At 36.3% G+C, this 15886-nt stretch overlaps 2 protein-coding genes, 1 long non-coding RNA gene and 1 pseudogene across 6 annotated transcripts; 2 read left to right on the top strand and 2 right to left on the bottom strand.

The window, feature by feature from the left end:
* Positions 3078-7079, top strand: LOC104752699 (probable alpha,alpha-trehalose-phosphate synthase [UDP-forming] 10). Its single transcript, XM_010474901.2, has 4 exons — positions 3078-3243; positions 3878-5941; positions 6035-6308; positions 6496-7079. The coding sequence occupies exons 2-4, from the start codon at positions 3951-3953 to the stop codon at positions 6817-6819; spliced, it is 2589 nt and encodes an 862-aa protein (XP_010473203.1). The 5' UTR covers positions 3078-3243; positions 3878-3950; the 3' UTR covers positions 6820-7079.
* Positions 7157-9115, bottom strand: LOC104754087 (annotated as a pseudogene).
* Positions 9288-11218, bottom strand: LOC104752698. Of its 3 annotated transcripts, none has more exons than XR_002035946.1 (4): positions 10963-11218; positions 10167-10785; positions 9862-10073; positions 9288-9773 (listed from the first exon to the last, which is right to left on the bottom strand). It is a non-coding gene; the product is annotated as an uncharacterized LOC104752698 (long non-coding RNA). The 3 variants fall into 3 exon arrangements; XR_762011.2 differs by having other exon boundaries at positions 9292-9773; positions 10167-10594; positions 10733-11218; XR_762010.2 differs by having other exon boundaries at positions 9292-9773; positions 10167-11218.
* Positions 11342-13676, top strand: LOC104752697 (exosome complex component RRP43). Of its 2 annotated transcripts, none has more exons than XM_010474898.2 (9): positions 11342-11537; positions 11744-11918; positions 12010-12059; positions 12146-12215; positions 12296-12401; positions 12505-12571; positions 12723-12798; positions 13008-13315; positions 13415-13676. In XM_010474898.2, exons 2-9 carry the CDS (start codon positions 11759-11761, stop codon positions 13484-13486), a joined length of 909 nt encoding a protein of 302 aa, XP_010473200.1. In that variant the 5' UTR covers positions 11342-11537; positions 11744-11758; the 3' UTR covers positions 13487-13676. The 2 variants fall into 2 exon arrangements, with proteins under 2 accessions (XP_010473200.1, XP_010473201.1); XM_010474899.2 differs by having other exon boundaries at positions 11353-11488.

Genomic DNA, 15886 nt, shown 5'->3' with positions numbered 1-15886 from the left:
TGATTTACGTCCATATATATAAAGAGACTTGCACGGTTGTCTATAAACTCGAAGACACTTTTAATTATTCCTTCTTAGTCGTCTGTATTTATTTATCCACTCTGTTAGGTCATTTTCACAACTTTTCATTTCCTTTTCTTATCTCTATGTTATCTAAATATCTTCTTAATAATTTTTGTCCTTTTGAAAAGATGTAACATTTATTTCGTTTATTGGTGTCACCATTGCCGACTAAGGTTGGGGTACACGTACACGTATTGCATATGCTTATAATTTTATGATATCCTAATTCGGATTCAAATAAAAAATCTTATCAACTAATTACAACGAAGTTGAGGACTCTCGTATATTGAACCCAAGTCGAAAGAGTCTCGTCCACCAGTACTGCATGCTTTTCACATCGGCTATTATAATAGATATATGTCTTTATTGTCAAAGAAAAAATCGATTCTTTAGAAGAGTTTGATTAGTGATTTTTGATTTATTGTAAAAATTAGAAAGGTAAGAGACAAAGTTTGATATTGTAAGATCTCTGGTGATCGTGACTGTATAATTATCGGACCACACAGATTACTGAAAAAAAGATTTTGTTGGGTCTGCCTTAGATTTTGTTTGACTAGCTTGTGTATATACGAATAGCAAATCAAGTAAACATAAATTTGTGATGTGTACCATAAACTCAAAATCAGTTTTTTTTTAATTAATTGAGCAGAATTCTCACAAAATCAATAATTAAAAGATTAATTCGCGGTTAAGTCAACTATCACTGATATAAAATTTGTAAGTACTTCTATAAAGGTATTGCGTAATTATCTCAATGTCTAAAATAGAAACAAAATAATTCCAATAGTCAACTCGACTACTATAAAGGTCGCTGTTTTCATATTCTCAACCTCTAAATATGAAAAACAATAATTAAAACAGCAACAACAAAAAAAAAAAAGAGAAAGAAGAAGAATAAATAAAGGCTTTAACAAAAAAAAAAAAAAGAAGAATAAATAAAGGTTCTTTGATTTTGTGTTTGAGTTTTTATTTTTGTTCGTCGGTGAGAAGATGAGGATGAAGCCATTAAGGAGTGTATAGTGTAGGTCCCAAACCTTACCAAGTTAAAAAAAACCCGTCAGACGCGGCGAAATGGATATAATCAGTGGACCCATTTAGACAACAAGGCACCAACGAAACTCGTGGCGACCACATGCTTTCCAGCGTAACTATATTTTATTCTTTAACCATAAAAGAAAAGAAAAAAAAATTAACAGAACAAAACATCAATTTTAATTTATTATTTTTTTGAGACACATTCACAAAAACATAATATCCTTCACCTATACAAACGAAGACATCTAAATAACAACACTTACACCATAAAGTATAATAAACCATAGTACGATAATGGAAAACGGAAGATGTATACTAAATAAATATCCATAGTAACTGGATAATTTGTTTTGTTTTAGTGTATGTGACTATGTGTAACTAATATTTCAGATGATAATTTTTTTATATTATTAATTAGCATAGGTGCCACTATCTTTTCAAATATTATTTCTTCTCTCTTAATAATAAATTAATGATATCTTCAACTCTTTGATAATTGGCCAAAACATGCATATTTCTTTTTGTGTTTACAATATTTCAATATTAGCACAAATTACTATTTATATAGAGAGCAAAATATGACATTTAAAACTAAATAAAAAGATATTAAAGATAAAAATATTTTGTTATTTTGTTGACGTAAGATTTGTTAAAAATATCTGTTCTACATAAACGAATGTTATAAAAATCATTAGATACAAACATCATTAGATATTATGTTGGTTAGCGTTAAAAAAAAAAAAAGAGCCAGTTAAAAGAAAGAGCCAGCATTATAAGTTAGGCTGTTGGTGAGTAAGTGAGTCGTTTATTGTCTAATTTGCTTAATTCTGTTCAAACTATGTAGAAACTAGGTTTCACAATGAATTTGTTTGAGGAGGGAAACAAATTTAATAGAGTTATCTTTCTAGAAAATAGATCTAAGCCTTCGAATTGAAAGTAAAGAAGTAGAACTCAAAAGAATTAGGGTTTATTGCTAAGAACAAGAGGAAAACTCGATTATTGTATTCGATTCTGGATGCCTTACAACGGAGAAGTCTCTCATTCTTTATACATGTTCTAAGATTACACAATATATTAACTTTCCTTATCGGACGAAGTGAGACATGGAAAACTGGCTTATTGCTTCAGTCGGCCGCCGTGCCGAAGTGGAGGTCGGTTCCTTCTTCTTCGAGGCTACGATTTGCCCGAACTGACTTCGTGTTGACCTAATCAAGCCCTTAACCGGTTTCCCGATTAACTAATCAATTAGTATTTCTGATTTAGCTCGGTATGTCGGGGGGGCTGAATCCCGCACCAACAAACTAGCTTTTAAATACTCAACTAAATCGAAATATCTTTCATATTAAAATATATAAATCAAATAAATATCAAGTTGTTTCTCATTGGATTAAGTTAAGTTCATTGCTTTGTTTTATATTAGGTACATAAGGATATTTAATCATTGGTTTTTGAAAGATAATAATAAAAATTCATTCCACATACATGTGGTACAATTTATAAATAATAATAATATGGATATACTTAATTTAAAAAACTAACCTAAAAGTCTTTTTTTTTTTCTCTTTCGTAAATTTCAGTTTTCCTTAATAGTCACAGTCATCTTTCTAATTTAAACATAAAAGAGTTATTGAATCCTAAAATAATTTCATTTATGCTTGTTACCAAAAATAAAAATAAAAAATGATTATCAAATACATATATATTTTTAAAAAGAATGAACTAAAATAAAATCTAATAAACAATAAAATGTAGTCGTCTCATTTGATTCAAAAAATCATTCCCAACAGTAATCTCTTCCCAATATTAGAAAAATGTATCTCTAAAGAAAAAAATGAATTAGCAAAATGTCGACTAAGTAAAAAAAACAAAAAAAAATGTTGACAAAGAAAATAAAAAGTGGAAAAATAAAATAAAATAAAAATAAAATTAGGAGTCTATGGAACTTATCCAGAAGAAAGAAGAATGAACCCAAACTCTCATTACTGCTATCTATTACTAATTACTATTATTATTTATATTTAATTTTACTCTGCTCTTCAGAATATCCCATCTCTCTGATTCCAATTCCTCTTTCGTCTCCCTCTACTTCAAATCGATACCTTTGATCGCCGGTGATCGGAGCAAACTCTCAAACCGCGACCGCCGGTGATTTTATTTCTTACCTTCCCTTTTTTTTTTGGTAAGCAGTTATTACTACTTTTCTCTTTCTGATCTTTTTTACTCATTAAGAAGCTATTGAGTCGCACGATCCGTTCTTCTTTGATTAGTTTCTTCTGATCCTTTTGGGTTTTTATGCGGAATCGTTTGACCTAAGGGGTTGTTGTGGAGTTTTTTTTGGGTCGGGGTTTCTTAATTTGGTCTTTCAGTGATATGTAAAATAACTATGATCTGGATTTTCAGATTTTGTTTTTGTTCGTGAAATAGGTTTTAAAAAAAATTCAGATTCTACAGTTCTAGTGATTGAACTGTTCTGCGATTTGTAACTTAGTTTATTATGAAGTAATTTTTTTTTTTCTTTCATTGATATGATGAGAAATTACAATAATTAGTAGTTCTGTTGTCATTGGAATTCAATTATCATCTCTGCTACTTGATGATGATGATGATCAAGGTCACCTTCTCTGTGTTTTTGTAATCTAATCTCTATAACCTAATGAGTTCGTATAGTTTTGCAATTTTGAAACCTAATTCTGTCAAAAGCTTGTAATTTGACTGATTGGTGTGTGGATTCAAACTATATATGATTTGTGATAAATTTCTCTTTTTTTTTTACTTGTAGGGTGTATAAAGCAGAGAGCTCTACTTGTTTCAGCTTGGGAGTATCTACTTTTCATGATTTTTTTGTTCGAATAATGGGGTCGAAATCATTTGGAAATCTCTTGGACTTGGCATCTGGGGATCTGTTGGACATGCCTACGACCCCTAGAGCTCTTCCAAGAGTGATGACTGTTCCTGGCATTATCTCTGACGTCGATGGATATGGAATTACTGGTGGTGGTGATTCAGATGTCATCTCGTTACCTTGCCGTGAGCGGAAGATCATTGTGGCTAACTTCCTTCCTTTGAATGGTAAAAAGGATTCAGAAACTGGAAAGTGGAAGTTCAGCCTCGACAATGATTCTCCACTTTTACATCTCAAGGATGGTTTTTCTCCAGAGACAGAAGTCATTTATGTTGGATCGCTCAAGACACATGTTGATGTTTGTGAGCAAGACGACGTTTCCCAAAATCTGTTTGAGGAATTCAATTGCGTAGCTACTTTCCTCCCACAAGATGTGCACAAAAAATTCTACCTCGGCTTTTGTAAACAGCAGCTATGGCCACTTTTCCACTACATGTTACCCATGTGCCCTGATCATGGCGAACGCTTTGATCGTGGTCTTTGGCAGGCGTATGTTTCTGCAAACAAAATATTTGCAGATAAGGTAATGGGCGTGATCAATCTTGAGGAAGATTATATCTGGATTCATGACTATCATTTAATGCTTCTCCCAACGTTTTTGAGAAGGCGTTTCCACAGGGTTAAGCTTGGTTTCTTCCTCCACAGTCCATTCCCTTCTTCAGAAATTTATCGAACCTTACCTGTTCGAGAGGAACTACTAAGAGGGCTCTTAAACTGTGACTTAATTGGTTTTCACACCTTTGATTATGCACGTCATTTCTTGTCTTGCTGCTGTAGAATGCTTGGATTGGAGTATGAATCTAAGAGAGGGCATATTGCTCTTGACTACTTGGGCCGTACAGTTTTCTTGAAGATTCTTCCTATAGGTATTCACATGGGAAGGCTGGAATCCGTTCTCAATCTTCCTGCTACAGCTGACAAACTGAAAGAGATTCAAGAAAAGTACCGGGGTAAAAAAGTGATTCTAGGAGTTGATGATATGGATATATTCAAAGGACTAAGTCTTAAAATATTGGCTTTTGAACACCTGCTACAGCAACATCCTAGGATGCTAGGGAAAATAGTTCTTATTCAGATTGTGAACCCAGCCAGAGGCTCAGGTAAAGACGTTCAAGAAGCGAAGAAAGAAACATATAATACTGTTAAAAGAATCAACGAGCGTTATGGTTCGCCTGATTATGAGCCAGTGGTTCTGATTGATCGTCCTGTTCCCCGGTTTGAGAAGTCTGCCTATTATGCCATGGCAGAATGCTGCGTAGTCAATGCAGTGAGGGATGGGATGAACTTAGTTCCTTACAAGTACACTGTTTGTCGGCAGGGAACTCCTATCATGGATAAGTTTCTGGGAATAAGTGATGATTCTCCTCGCACAAGCACGCTTGTTCTGTCTGAGTTCATTGGTTGCTCGCCTTCTCTAAGTGGTGCGATTAGGGTTAATCCTTGGGACATTGATGCAGTAGCCGATTCAATATATTCTGCTATCACCATGTCTGATTTTGAGAAGCAACTACGACATAAAAAACACTTTCACTACATTAGTACACATGATGTGGCTTATTGGGCGCGCAGCTTTTCGCAGGATTTGGAGAGGGCATCTCGAGATCATTACAGTAAACGGTGCTGGGGTGTGGGTTGGGGTTTGGGTTTTAGGCTCGTCGCTCTCTCTCCTAATTTCAGAAGGCTATCCGTTGAGCAAACCGTTAGTGCTTACAGAAGATCGAGCAAGAGAGCTATATTTCTTGATTACGACGGTACTTTAGTTCCTAAGACCTCGATCGTAAAGGACCCAAGTGCCGAAGTTATATCTGCTTTGAAGACACTGTGTAGTGATCCTAACAACACTATATTCATTGTTAGCGGGAGGGGAAAAGTTTCTTTGAGCGAGTGGCTTGCTCCGTGTAAGAATCTTGGAATAGCGGCTGAACACGGTTACTTCACAAGGTTAGTTACTGACTTACTGGCTTGTGTTAATTCAAGTTTTGTGAAACTTTCCTGTGGGAAAGAAAAATTAAGAAGACAAAATTTGTAATGCAGGTGGAATAATTCTTCTGACTGGGAAAGAAGCGGCTTATCTGATGACCTTGAGTGGAAGAAAGTTGTGGAACCTATCATGAGACTATATACAGAGACTACTGATGGATCCAGTATAGAAGCGAAAGAGAGTGCTTTAGTCTGGCATCACCAAGATGCTGACCCAGACTTTGGTTCTTGTCAAGCCAAGGAACTACTGGACCATCTAGAAACCGTTCTTGTGAATGAACCCGTTGTTGTTCACAGAGGCCACCAAATCGTTGAAGTTAAGCCTCAGGTAAATAAATTTTCTCCACCCCATCTTGTGTTGATGAAAAATAAGGAACCCATGACACAATGATCCGTAGAAAAACATCTCCAAATCTTTCTATGATTCATAATGTCCCTGTTCATTGTACTAAATTAAAGCATTTCTTATACTCTCTGGTTCATACGTAGTCTTAGACTGAGATTTTCCACTACAGGGAGTAAGCAAGGGTCTTGTCACCGGGAAAATTCTTAATAGAATGCTTGAGGATGGGAGTGTGCCGGATTTCGTGGTATGCATTGGGGATGACAGATCAGACGAGGAGATGTTTGAGAGCATATCAACAACCCTCTCAGCTCAATCATCGTCAATGTCTACAGAGGTATTCGCGTGTACAGTGGGAAGAAAACCGAGCAAAGCCAAATACTTCCTCGATGAAGTAAGCGATGTGGTGAAGTTGCTCCAAGGACTTGCCAACACTTCGAGCCCAAAACCTAGGTATACTTCTCATCTCAGAGTCTCCTTCGAAAGCGTGGTATAAGAAATCAGAGATCGATGGGGGTTTAACCAAGTTATTTAGAAGGGAAATGTGAATCTGAATCATGATAAACACATGATTTGTACATAGAAAATACGAAAAAAAATAACAGAGAGACGAAACTAAATGTTGCGATTTGGGCCTGTGTTAGTTCAGGTTTGTACATGAACGATCTACGACTGAGCAAGAAACAGCTCTTTCCCAATTGTGTTTGTATATAATATTGTTTTGTGTATGATCTAAGTTCAATTTATGTTCATCTTCGGGTGTGTTTTCATATACATGTTTAACAAATAGATGTTTTTTTTTCCCCTAAAGAATTAAATTTTAAAGAACAGAATTATAAAAGCAAACGCTGTCTTATTACATGAATTTTGGAAATATAAGCCATAAAACGTTAGGAAGGAGGAGGCAACACACGAAAATATGCTCCAAGAGCATAAAGGTAATCCTTAGACCGTCCATGGAACCCAACAATACCACAACCTTTGCTCTCAAGCACGAATTTAGCATTAGTCACACCTCCATAGTCTGTAGTAGTAATTCCAAATCTTGGAGAAGTTCTCCCTTCTGATGTTTTGAAAGTCAACGACGCAACCGTCTTGTAGTCACCTTTTAACGTTCCCTCCACAGATGTGATAAATTCATTAGGATAGTCTACTACAAACTGAAATAACAAAAAAGGTTTCGTATAATATATCAATTCAAGAACATGTACAAACACATACAAGTTAATTAATAGAAAGAGTTGTACGTAGGAACTTTGATCACCTCTCCATGGAATTCAGCCTCACACCCATGCCCACGGATTTCCACTTTCTCTATGCTGACATACTCGAACTCTACACGCAATATTCTACTTCCTATACTTTCGGCCGAATGATAGTAAACGGACACCCTTCGTACGCCTTCAAAAGTACCGTCATCCCAAGTAATACCTTCACCAGTACAACCTTGATATTCCAATTTAGTGAAAGGAGATGATTTAGTGAAATATGCTCCAAGAGAGTTTAGATTCTTGTCAGCATATCCATGAAACCCAATGATCTTCTTCCCATTGGCTGCAAGTGAAAACTTCCTACCCTTGTTGTCTCCCATCAGTTCGGATGTCTTGATATTAGTTTTGAATTGAATTCCTTGGATGATCCCCAAACCGCCTTCGTCATAGTAACCCTCAACAGAAACCAAATATTCCTTGTTGAGATGATCAATCTCAAACTGAAAAAAAAAACAAAAAAAATGTTGATGAAACAAAGACTACGTACGTACATTAATAGATAATAATAATAACCTCGCTAGCTAAATATATAAAAAAAAAAAAAAAAAAAAAAAAAAAAAAAACTGAAGACATCCGACACATTTTCTTTGGATATCTCTATCCCCAATTGTCGTTGTCGCATTGAAAAGCAAAGTAGGCTCCATGGCCCATAATCATATTAACGNACCCTCACGCCCACCTCGTACATATATTTTTGTAACACCTTCATGGTCGGCTCCATCATCCCACTCCTTGCCTCCTTGTTCACCTTTTGCTTCTATTTTAGTTGGAGCAGTCCAAGTGAAGTATGCTCCAAGAGAGTTGAGGTATTCATCCCAAGATCCATGAAACCCGATGATCTTCTTTCCGTCCACAGCTAGTGAAAACTTACTAGTACCATCTTTTGCGAATCCTATCAGTTCAGAAATCCTCAAGTTGGTTTCGAACTGAAGTCCAAGAATCGCATCCGACTTGGGTTCGTAATAACCCACAACAGATTCAAGTTGTTCATGTTTTTTATGGTTAATCTCAAACTGCATATATAATTTGGTGCAAGAAAATTCAGATAAAAAATCAACAGCAGTAATTCAATACTAAATTATAAAGAGAGTTTAGTTAGTAATCAACAGTACCGTCTGGGTGAACCCTTGATCCCAGCTGGAACCTTTGAATATTTCACATTTCAGAGTTTCACTCTTGATATAATCGAATCGGATGGTCCTTATGCCTCCAGACTCACCTCTTACATGTATTTTTGATACGTCATCATGGTCCGAACCATCATCCCACTTCAATTCGATTATGGAGTTCTGATTTCCTTCTTCTTCCAACCTTTGGGCGGTCATCTCGAACAGAGAGAGAGAGAGAGAGAGAGAGAGAGCCTCTGCTAATATGAGGCGGTGTGCTGTACGTAGTGATGTATATAAATCATGGATGAAGGTTTCTTCCATATATATACACAAAAGCATTGAGTCTTTCATTAATGAAAAAAGTTTCGGTATATATCTATAACTCGGACCTTACTTTGAGACACGTCTTTCTTTTTTCAACTTACATTTATTGTTATAGAAAATTTGAGTCATTACATCTATATATTAACATAACTAGATCAGTTCCCGTGTTAATTATAGCTTCTACATGTTGAACATTATCTCGTAGAATTTTTATTGAGTTTCTTTATCTAGTGTACTTCCAAAATCATTAAGTATAGATAAAAATAGATAAGTCCATTCAGATCATTAACAACGTAAATCTATATTAAGGACCTTTTAGAACATTTAAATAAAAAATATATATTCTTTAAGCTAAGTTTCCCTTTACTGACTCGATCAGTGCAAGCGGCACAAAACTAATATCATGCACCGCACGTAAAGACGAGCAGTTGGAGGCAAAGGAAAAAATTCTGCAGGTTGTAGAGATGATGAAATCAAGATACTTAAAAGAAGAAGCAAGAGACATGACACAAAACTGGGGATTGCGTTGGAAAAAGGTGAAGAAATCCAGATAAAACGCGAAGACGATGAAGCAAGAGACAGGACACGAAGACCAAGTTCCACAACACCAAGAACCAGCTTGAGGAGAAGAATGTCAATGTCATAAATCAATCATAGTCTCGGCCAAATCTCTCAACCTAATGCCCAATTATGTATTCACAGTGTTTTAAAGACTGTGACACTACATACTGAAGAATCTTATAAACCTGCCCAAAACCAAAATCTTGTTTAGTTATAAAGATACAAAAATCATCACACAATGCTAACAGAGTTAATAATAACAAATTTTCCTACCTGTTGCAGTCTTACTACAGACAAAGTAGAATCATGAGGAAACAGCAAATGAGTATTGACAATCAAAACTTGTTGATGAGCATCGTACTGAGAGTACGGAGGAACTAATTCTACATGTAGCAACTGCGCAACTTTGTCACCACAATCGTTAAAAAGCAAATCCCTCGAGCTCACAACTCTAAAATAATCCTTATGAACAGCCGTAAGCAAACCTATCATCATCACCAAATCACAAATGAAAATGCCACATACACATGGAATACAACAAACATCAAAGCCAAGAAGATTGTCACAAAGTTAAATACCATCGCCACGGTTATTAGTACGGCAGCAGTTTGGGACTCAAGAGCACCAGTTTCTTTACCAGCAGCTGACTCAGAACCTAACAAAAGAACATCAAACAAGAATTAACAAAAACTAGCCTTTTATGAATGCATTTTATGAACATCAATAATAGCCTTTTATGAATATTTCTCCACTAAACTCAGTTAAACATAAGAGTAAAGCAAAACGCCCAGTGAGATAATTAAGAAAGACCCATTCCACAGACCACAGAAAGCATGAAATTAGCCTCATAGCCCAAAAGGTGTATGTAAGCAACAAAATCAATAAACTTTCGAGTAGAGGAAAGAAGAAAATCATTGGGTTTGCTAGATAAGCTAGAAAACTCCGCAGAAGGAACCAAGACACTCGTCGAGTTCCACAAGCAATGGCGAGCAAAGCAAGCACCAATCTATAACAACATAAACACCAAGCAATGGTCAAAATAGTTGGTAATGTATTATAATACTTTTGGTGCTATAGTCGTCGCCACCACCATTGGAGCTCATTGTTTCTTCTTTACATTGCCAAGTTTCAGACCTATATATACCTTATACAGAAAAAGACCTCAATATACTTAGCTTCAAACCTTTCAAACACATACTGCAAAAACGAAACACAATTATTGTTCCACTGTTGATAAAAAAAAAAAAACAGAAACAAATAATATTATCTCCAATGTGCACAACAATAGAGAATTAGAAGAAGCTTCGTTAACGATTTAATCCTAGAACCTCTGAAAATTACAAAATTGGATACATAATTTTGAGTGAGACTCACTATGGGATCTTATCCGACCTCTGGTTGGAGACGAAGCTGCGGCGCGACGATTGTGTCACCAAAAAATTTCTGACCTAACAAAGAAGAAGTAAGCGGACTCGGAGAAGAAAAAGACGACTTGGAGAGATCCATTTTTTCTCGAAACCGATCAAAACTTCGATTGGATTTTGATAAATCGATTATTGCTTTCGTCTTTTCGTTTTCTTCTGTTGGTATTGAGAGAGAGAGAGAGAGAGAGAGAGAGAGAGCAAAACGAAGAAAAGAGAAAAACCAATGAATTCTTGACACGTTACCGTCTCAATATCACATTGTTTCTTTGGGCTTAGCAACATTATTGGGCTTTGTTTGGCCCATTTAGAATGAAGAAGTAGTTAGTTGGTATAGTGAAAAAAACACAAAGAAACCTAGCCGTCGTCACCGTCACCGTCTCCGTCTCCGTCTCCGTCGAATTCCCCATTACTTACGGCCTCCGCGAGCTCTTTACTCTTGTTACACCCCTCCTCCTCCCCTGTTTCTCTTTTCTTCGGTACGACAGCTTTTGTGTATCTGTTTCAGTTCTTTCTTTTTGTTCAGAGGTAAGCCTTTTGTATTCCTTGAGACTCAGTTTTCAGTGTATTTGGGATTTTTTTTTTGGCATCAATGGAACAAAAAAAATAAAATCTCTTTTGTGCCTTCCAAGGTCGATGAAACTGTCTCTATAAGATAGAAGTTCATATGATGTTTCCTCTGTATATTTTTTTAGCATTATGATGATTCTCTTGTTTTTGTGACATGAAAGCAGAGAGACAAAAACAACATGGGGTTACCTGACTCATCACAAGACTTGTCTACAGAGATGGAAGTTGATGCTTTCAGAAGAATCTTCCCTCTTCGTTTCTTTGAGCGTCATCTCTCTGAATCTCTTCGCCCTGATGCTAGACCACTTGGGAAAGCCAGAGACACCATTGTTAACCCTGGTAAAATATATAACATTAACTTTGATCAAAGTTAACTTACTTTGAAAAAAACATGCTCGTCACCTTAATTGTATTTTCTTTGTGTGTATAGGACTTGTTTCAACCGCTGATGGATCTGCTCTTGCCAAGATTGGTTCCACTGTAAGCCCCACCCGCCTTATCTCGTTTTTGGTTAGATTCGTATAGTCAGCATTGTTACATAAGTTTCTATTTCTTCTTGTTTATAGACTATGCTTGCTGCAATCAGAATGGAAGTTATGACTCCTTCTACAGACTCACCAGATGAAGGATGCATAGGTTCTTTATTGCCCTCGACTTTATTCTATTTCTCTCTCTTGTTCTTTTCTTTGGTGTGAGTGACTGATTCCTTTTGTTAGCTCTTGAGTTCCACATGCCTCCTATTTGTTCTCCGACTGTTCGTCCTGGAAGACCAGCTGATGCTGCTCCCGTGATTTCAAAGCGTTTGACTGATACTATTCTAAGGTGTGTTTCAATTTTGATCTTTTTGTATACATAAATTACCTATTCTCGTTGGGCATCAAATATAATGTTGTCCCTTTTTTAAAATTGTGTCCCTTTGTTACAGTTCTGGAATGATTGATCTTAAAGAACTGTGTCTAGTTAGTGGAAAAGCTGCTTGGATGGGTTATCTGGTGAGTACTCGTTGGTCTTATATCGCTGCTATTGATTCTTTACTTCTTATCCAGCTATTGATTCTTGGGAAGTATCTCTCTGAAAGTTACTGAATTAGTGAGGTCTTTTAGTATATTGATGAACGTTGTTGCTCTCTAACCATTCTCATAGGACATATATTGCCTAAATGCTGATGGTGCCCTTTTCGATGCTGCTCTGCTTTCTGCTGTTGCAGCCTTTTCGAATTGTAAGTTCTTCTTTGTCCTTGTCCTTGTCCTTTAGTTTGCTTCACACCTCTTGTAGCACTCCTTAGACTAAACCCGTTTCCTAGGCTAGAGCTGAAAGTCCAAAGTTTAAGTTATCAAAGAAGAGTAAGCCTTAGATCAACCTTTAATTCTTAACCATATGACATTATATATTCTTCCGCTGATGCATAGGAGATCCTTTGTATTGCAGTGGAAATCCCAGTTGTTGCTCTGAATGACAATGGAAGAATAGTTGCCATCAGTGGAGGAAAAGATGAAGACAATGCTTCGATCATCGAGAAAAAAGCAGTGAACAAGGAGAAGAGAAAACTTACACTTAAGAACATCCCTTTCTCTTTAACTTGCATACTCCACAAGAACTACATCTTAGCAGATCCAACAACTGAAGAAGAGTCGATCATGGACACTCTAGTGACTGTTGTTTTAGATGCCTCGGATCAATTGGTTTCTCTCTACAAATCAGGAGGAACCGTTCTTGCCTACTCATCAGCCGTCAAGGTGAGAGTTTCAGCTTTCTCTTATGTTAGTTAATCCACCACTTGATTTACAACGCTTTTCTTTCTTGTAAAGTTGCCTTATGGATTTTGCTTTGCGTAGAGCTGTGTGGAGTTAGCAAGGAAGAGAGCAAAGGAGCTTAAGCAGATTCTGGGGGAGATGGATATCGACTAATATGTCAGATGGAATGTGAATCATTCCAGAACATTGTTTAGAATTTTGTGTTACATAATTTTAATCAGACTACCAAAATTCCCATTTAGTGCCCAAGGAAGAAGCTCTTCACCATTTTTGTTTCACTGTGTTCCGGTTTTGTTGATCATATAACGACTGTTAATGTTAGTGTTAAGCGTGCGATTATATACTTTTTCCATTTCAAATGAATAGAAAATTGAACTGAAATATGCATAACACATAATTGGGTTTTACAAATGCTCAAACCAGATGCAATTAACTAAAAATAGCTAGATACTTGGTGTTTTTGAGAGCAAGTTTGTATAATGATTAGGTATCAATAGGTGGTACAAATTGTATTAACAATACACAAATCAAAGAATTGTACATATGGATGGAATATGGATTAACACATTTGACAAAACATCTCAAACATTTTAGGTAATTTGCGTAAAAATAACAGATGTGTTATTCAATCATAAATTTTAGAAGAAAGTCTAATGAGATTCAATATTATTGAACTTGTGATTTTCAAATCACTAGAATAAAACCAGTGAAAATAAAGCAGCATGATCACAAAACTAACTAAAAACTAAAAAGCATGAAATTAAAGAATAATTATTTTGAATTTGTTGGAGAAATTTTACTTGATTGGAAATACATAATGCGGCTTTAATATAAGCCCATGCATTTAAATTGTCTACCAATCAAACCTTTTGAATAAGCTAGGACGCCCTTCAAACTTTCAAAGACATGAGACTCTCACAATGATTGGGATAAGAGTGGATATATTCTTCTTTAGTGTAATTACATCGGAAGACCGTCTCTTCTTCTCGATATGTGATCATCCTTGTACTATTTCTCTCTGGATCATAGTACAAAACATAAATTGCTTGAGACGATGTTTGATCAGTATAAATAAACTCACAACCATCATGAGTGACGCCTCTCAGCCGCCGCAAAGAATCTCCCCACCAGCTCGGAATACTTGTTGGCAAAGAAAGACGAAATTTTGTAGGCCACCATTTTTGTTTCTCTTTATCCTCCAAAACCCAAAATCTTATACAATAAGAGTCCGAACAAACCCATGCTAATTTTCCTTTGTAGTTGATGAAAAGATTGCCAAATTCATCATCAACTGTTTTTTTTATTACGTTGAACTTTTCGTACCTCATATCAAAGCTCATAACGATTGCTTCCGTTTTAAAAGCACCATCGATTACTATAAAACGTATGCTCGCTTCATAATACACATGCCCGTTGATGCATATACCTTTTATTCCCGAGGTGCTTGTGGATTCATGGTAAAGGCTATTTTGAGGCACTCTCCATGATTCTTGAGGTCCCAATGTAAAAACAAGAGGATCTTGGTATCCACATACTGGGATGCACAAGACTTTATGCTTGTGCTCGACTGGATCATATCCTAAAAAGCTACTTACAACTGCGATGAAGTTTGGTCGTGGTTTGGGTAAGTAAACATGTTGTCTCGTGGTTGGATTCCAAACTACAATATTCCCATCAAAATCTCTCAAGCATATCAAGCCATGGACTGACTGTTCGGACCCTTCGTAATAATCAAATTTGGGAGCACTTATCTCATAACTTTCCACATACCGCGGGTTAAATGTTTTGTCCGGATGCTCAAGTTGGGGAATCGAGTTGAAGAGACGCTTTCCACCTTTTTCCACGCAGACTAAAAGACACAGCCGTGTTGAAGAGTGTTGACTCGTGAAAGAGCTGATGAAATCTGGACGTGTGGTGATGGATAACCATAGCTTCTAGACGCAACGGAACCTCGCAGCAGATTTAGCAGGCAGCCTCAAAGAGTATATCATTGTTGGACATGGGCTGCGCGCAACAAGACTCATTACTTGTGATTTGGGCCCGACAAAATTGAAAACAAGTCATTAACATTCCGCAGAGGATAATCTCGGTATTTCACGTTGGGAATCCTAGTTCTACACTCGCCTATAAATAGCATCATATATTTATTGAGAGGAGGATCCGGACCCGAGACAATATCTAAAGAGTAATACTTTGCATCGAAAACTATTATTGTCTTTTGTGTAATCTATTTCCTCTTTCGAGCTCGTTATTATTAGCTTGTTAGTTCTCCTGTGAACTGACGAGTTCAATATTGACTCGTGTTATTGACGATCTCACGTTTCCATCGTTAATAAAGAACTAGCTTCATTCTTTCCCCGCAAAATCTTATTTATTTAGTGTTGTGGAATCTCCGGTACAAACAATGATGGATCAGATCAATAGGAATCATGTCGAAAGTCTTACGAAAGCTCTCATACACTTTTAGTTTGTATACTTATTTCTCTATCCTCCGCCTCTTCTTCTCCTCTATATAGGCGACCCACTAGGTTTTTTTTTTTTTTTTTTTTTTTT

Source organism: Camelina sativa, chromosome 16, assembly GCF_000633955.1.
Source record: "Camelina sativa cultivar DH55 chromosome 16, Cs, whole genome shotgun sequence".
Lineage (NCBI taxonomy): Eukaryota > Viridiplantae > Streptophyta > Magnoliopsida > Brassicales > Brassicaceae > Camelina > Camelina sativa.
Note: the sequence above shows the minus strand (reverse complement) of the source record. Positions and strands in the feature narration are given on the sequence as shown.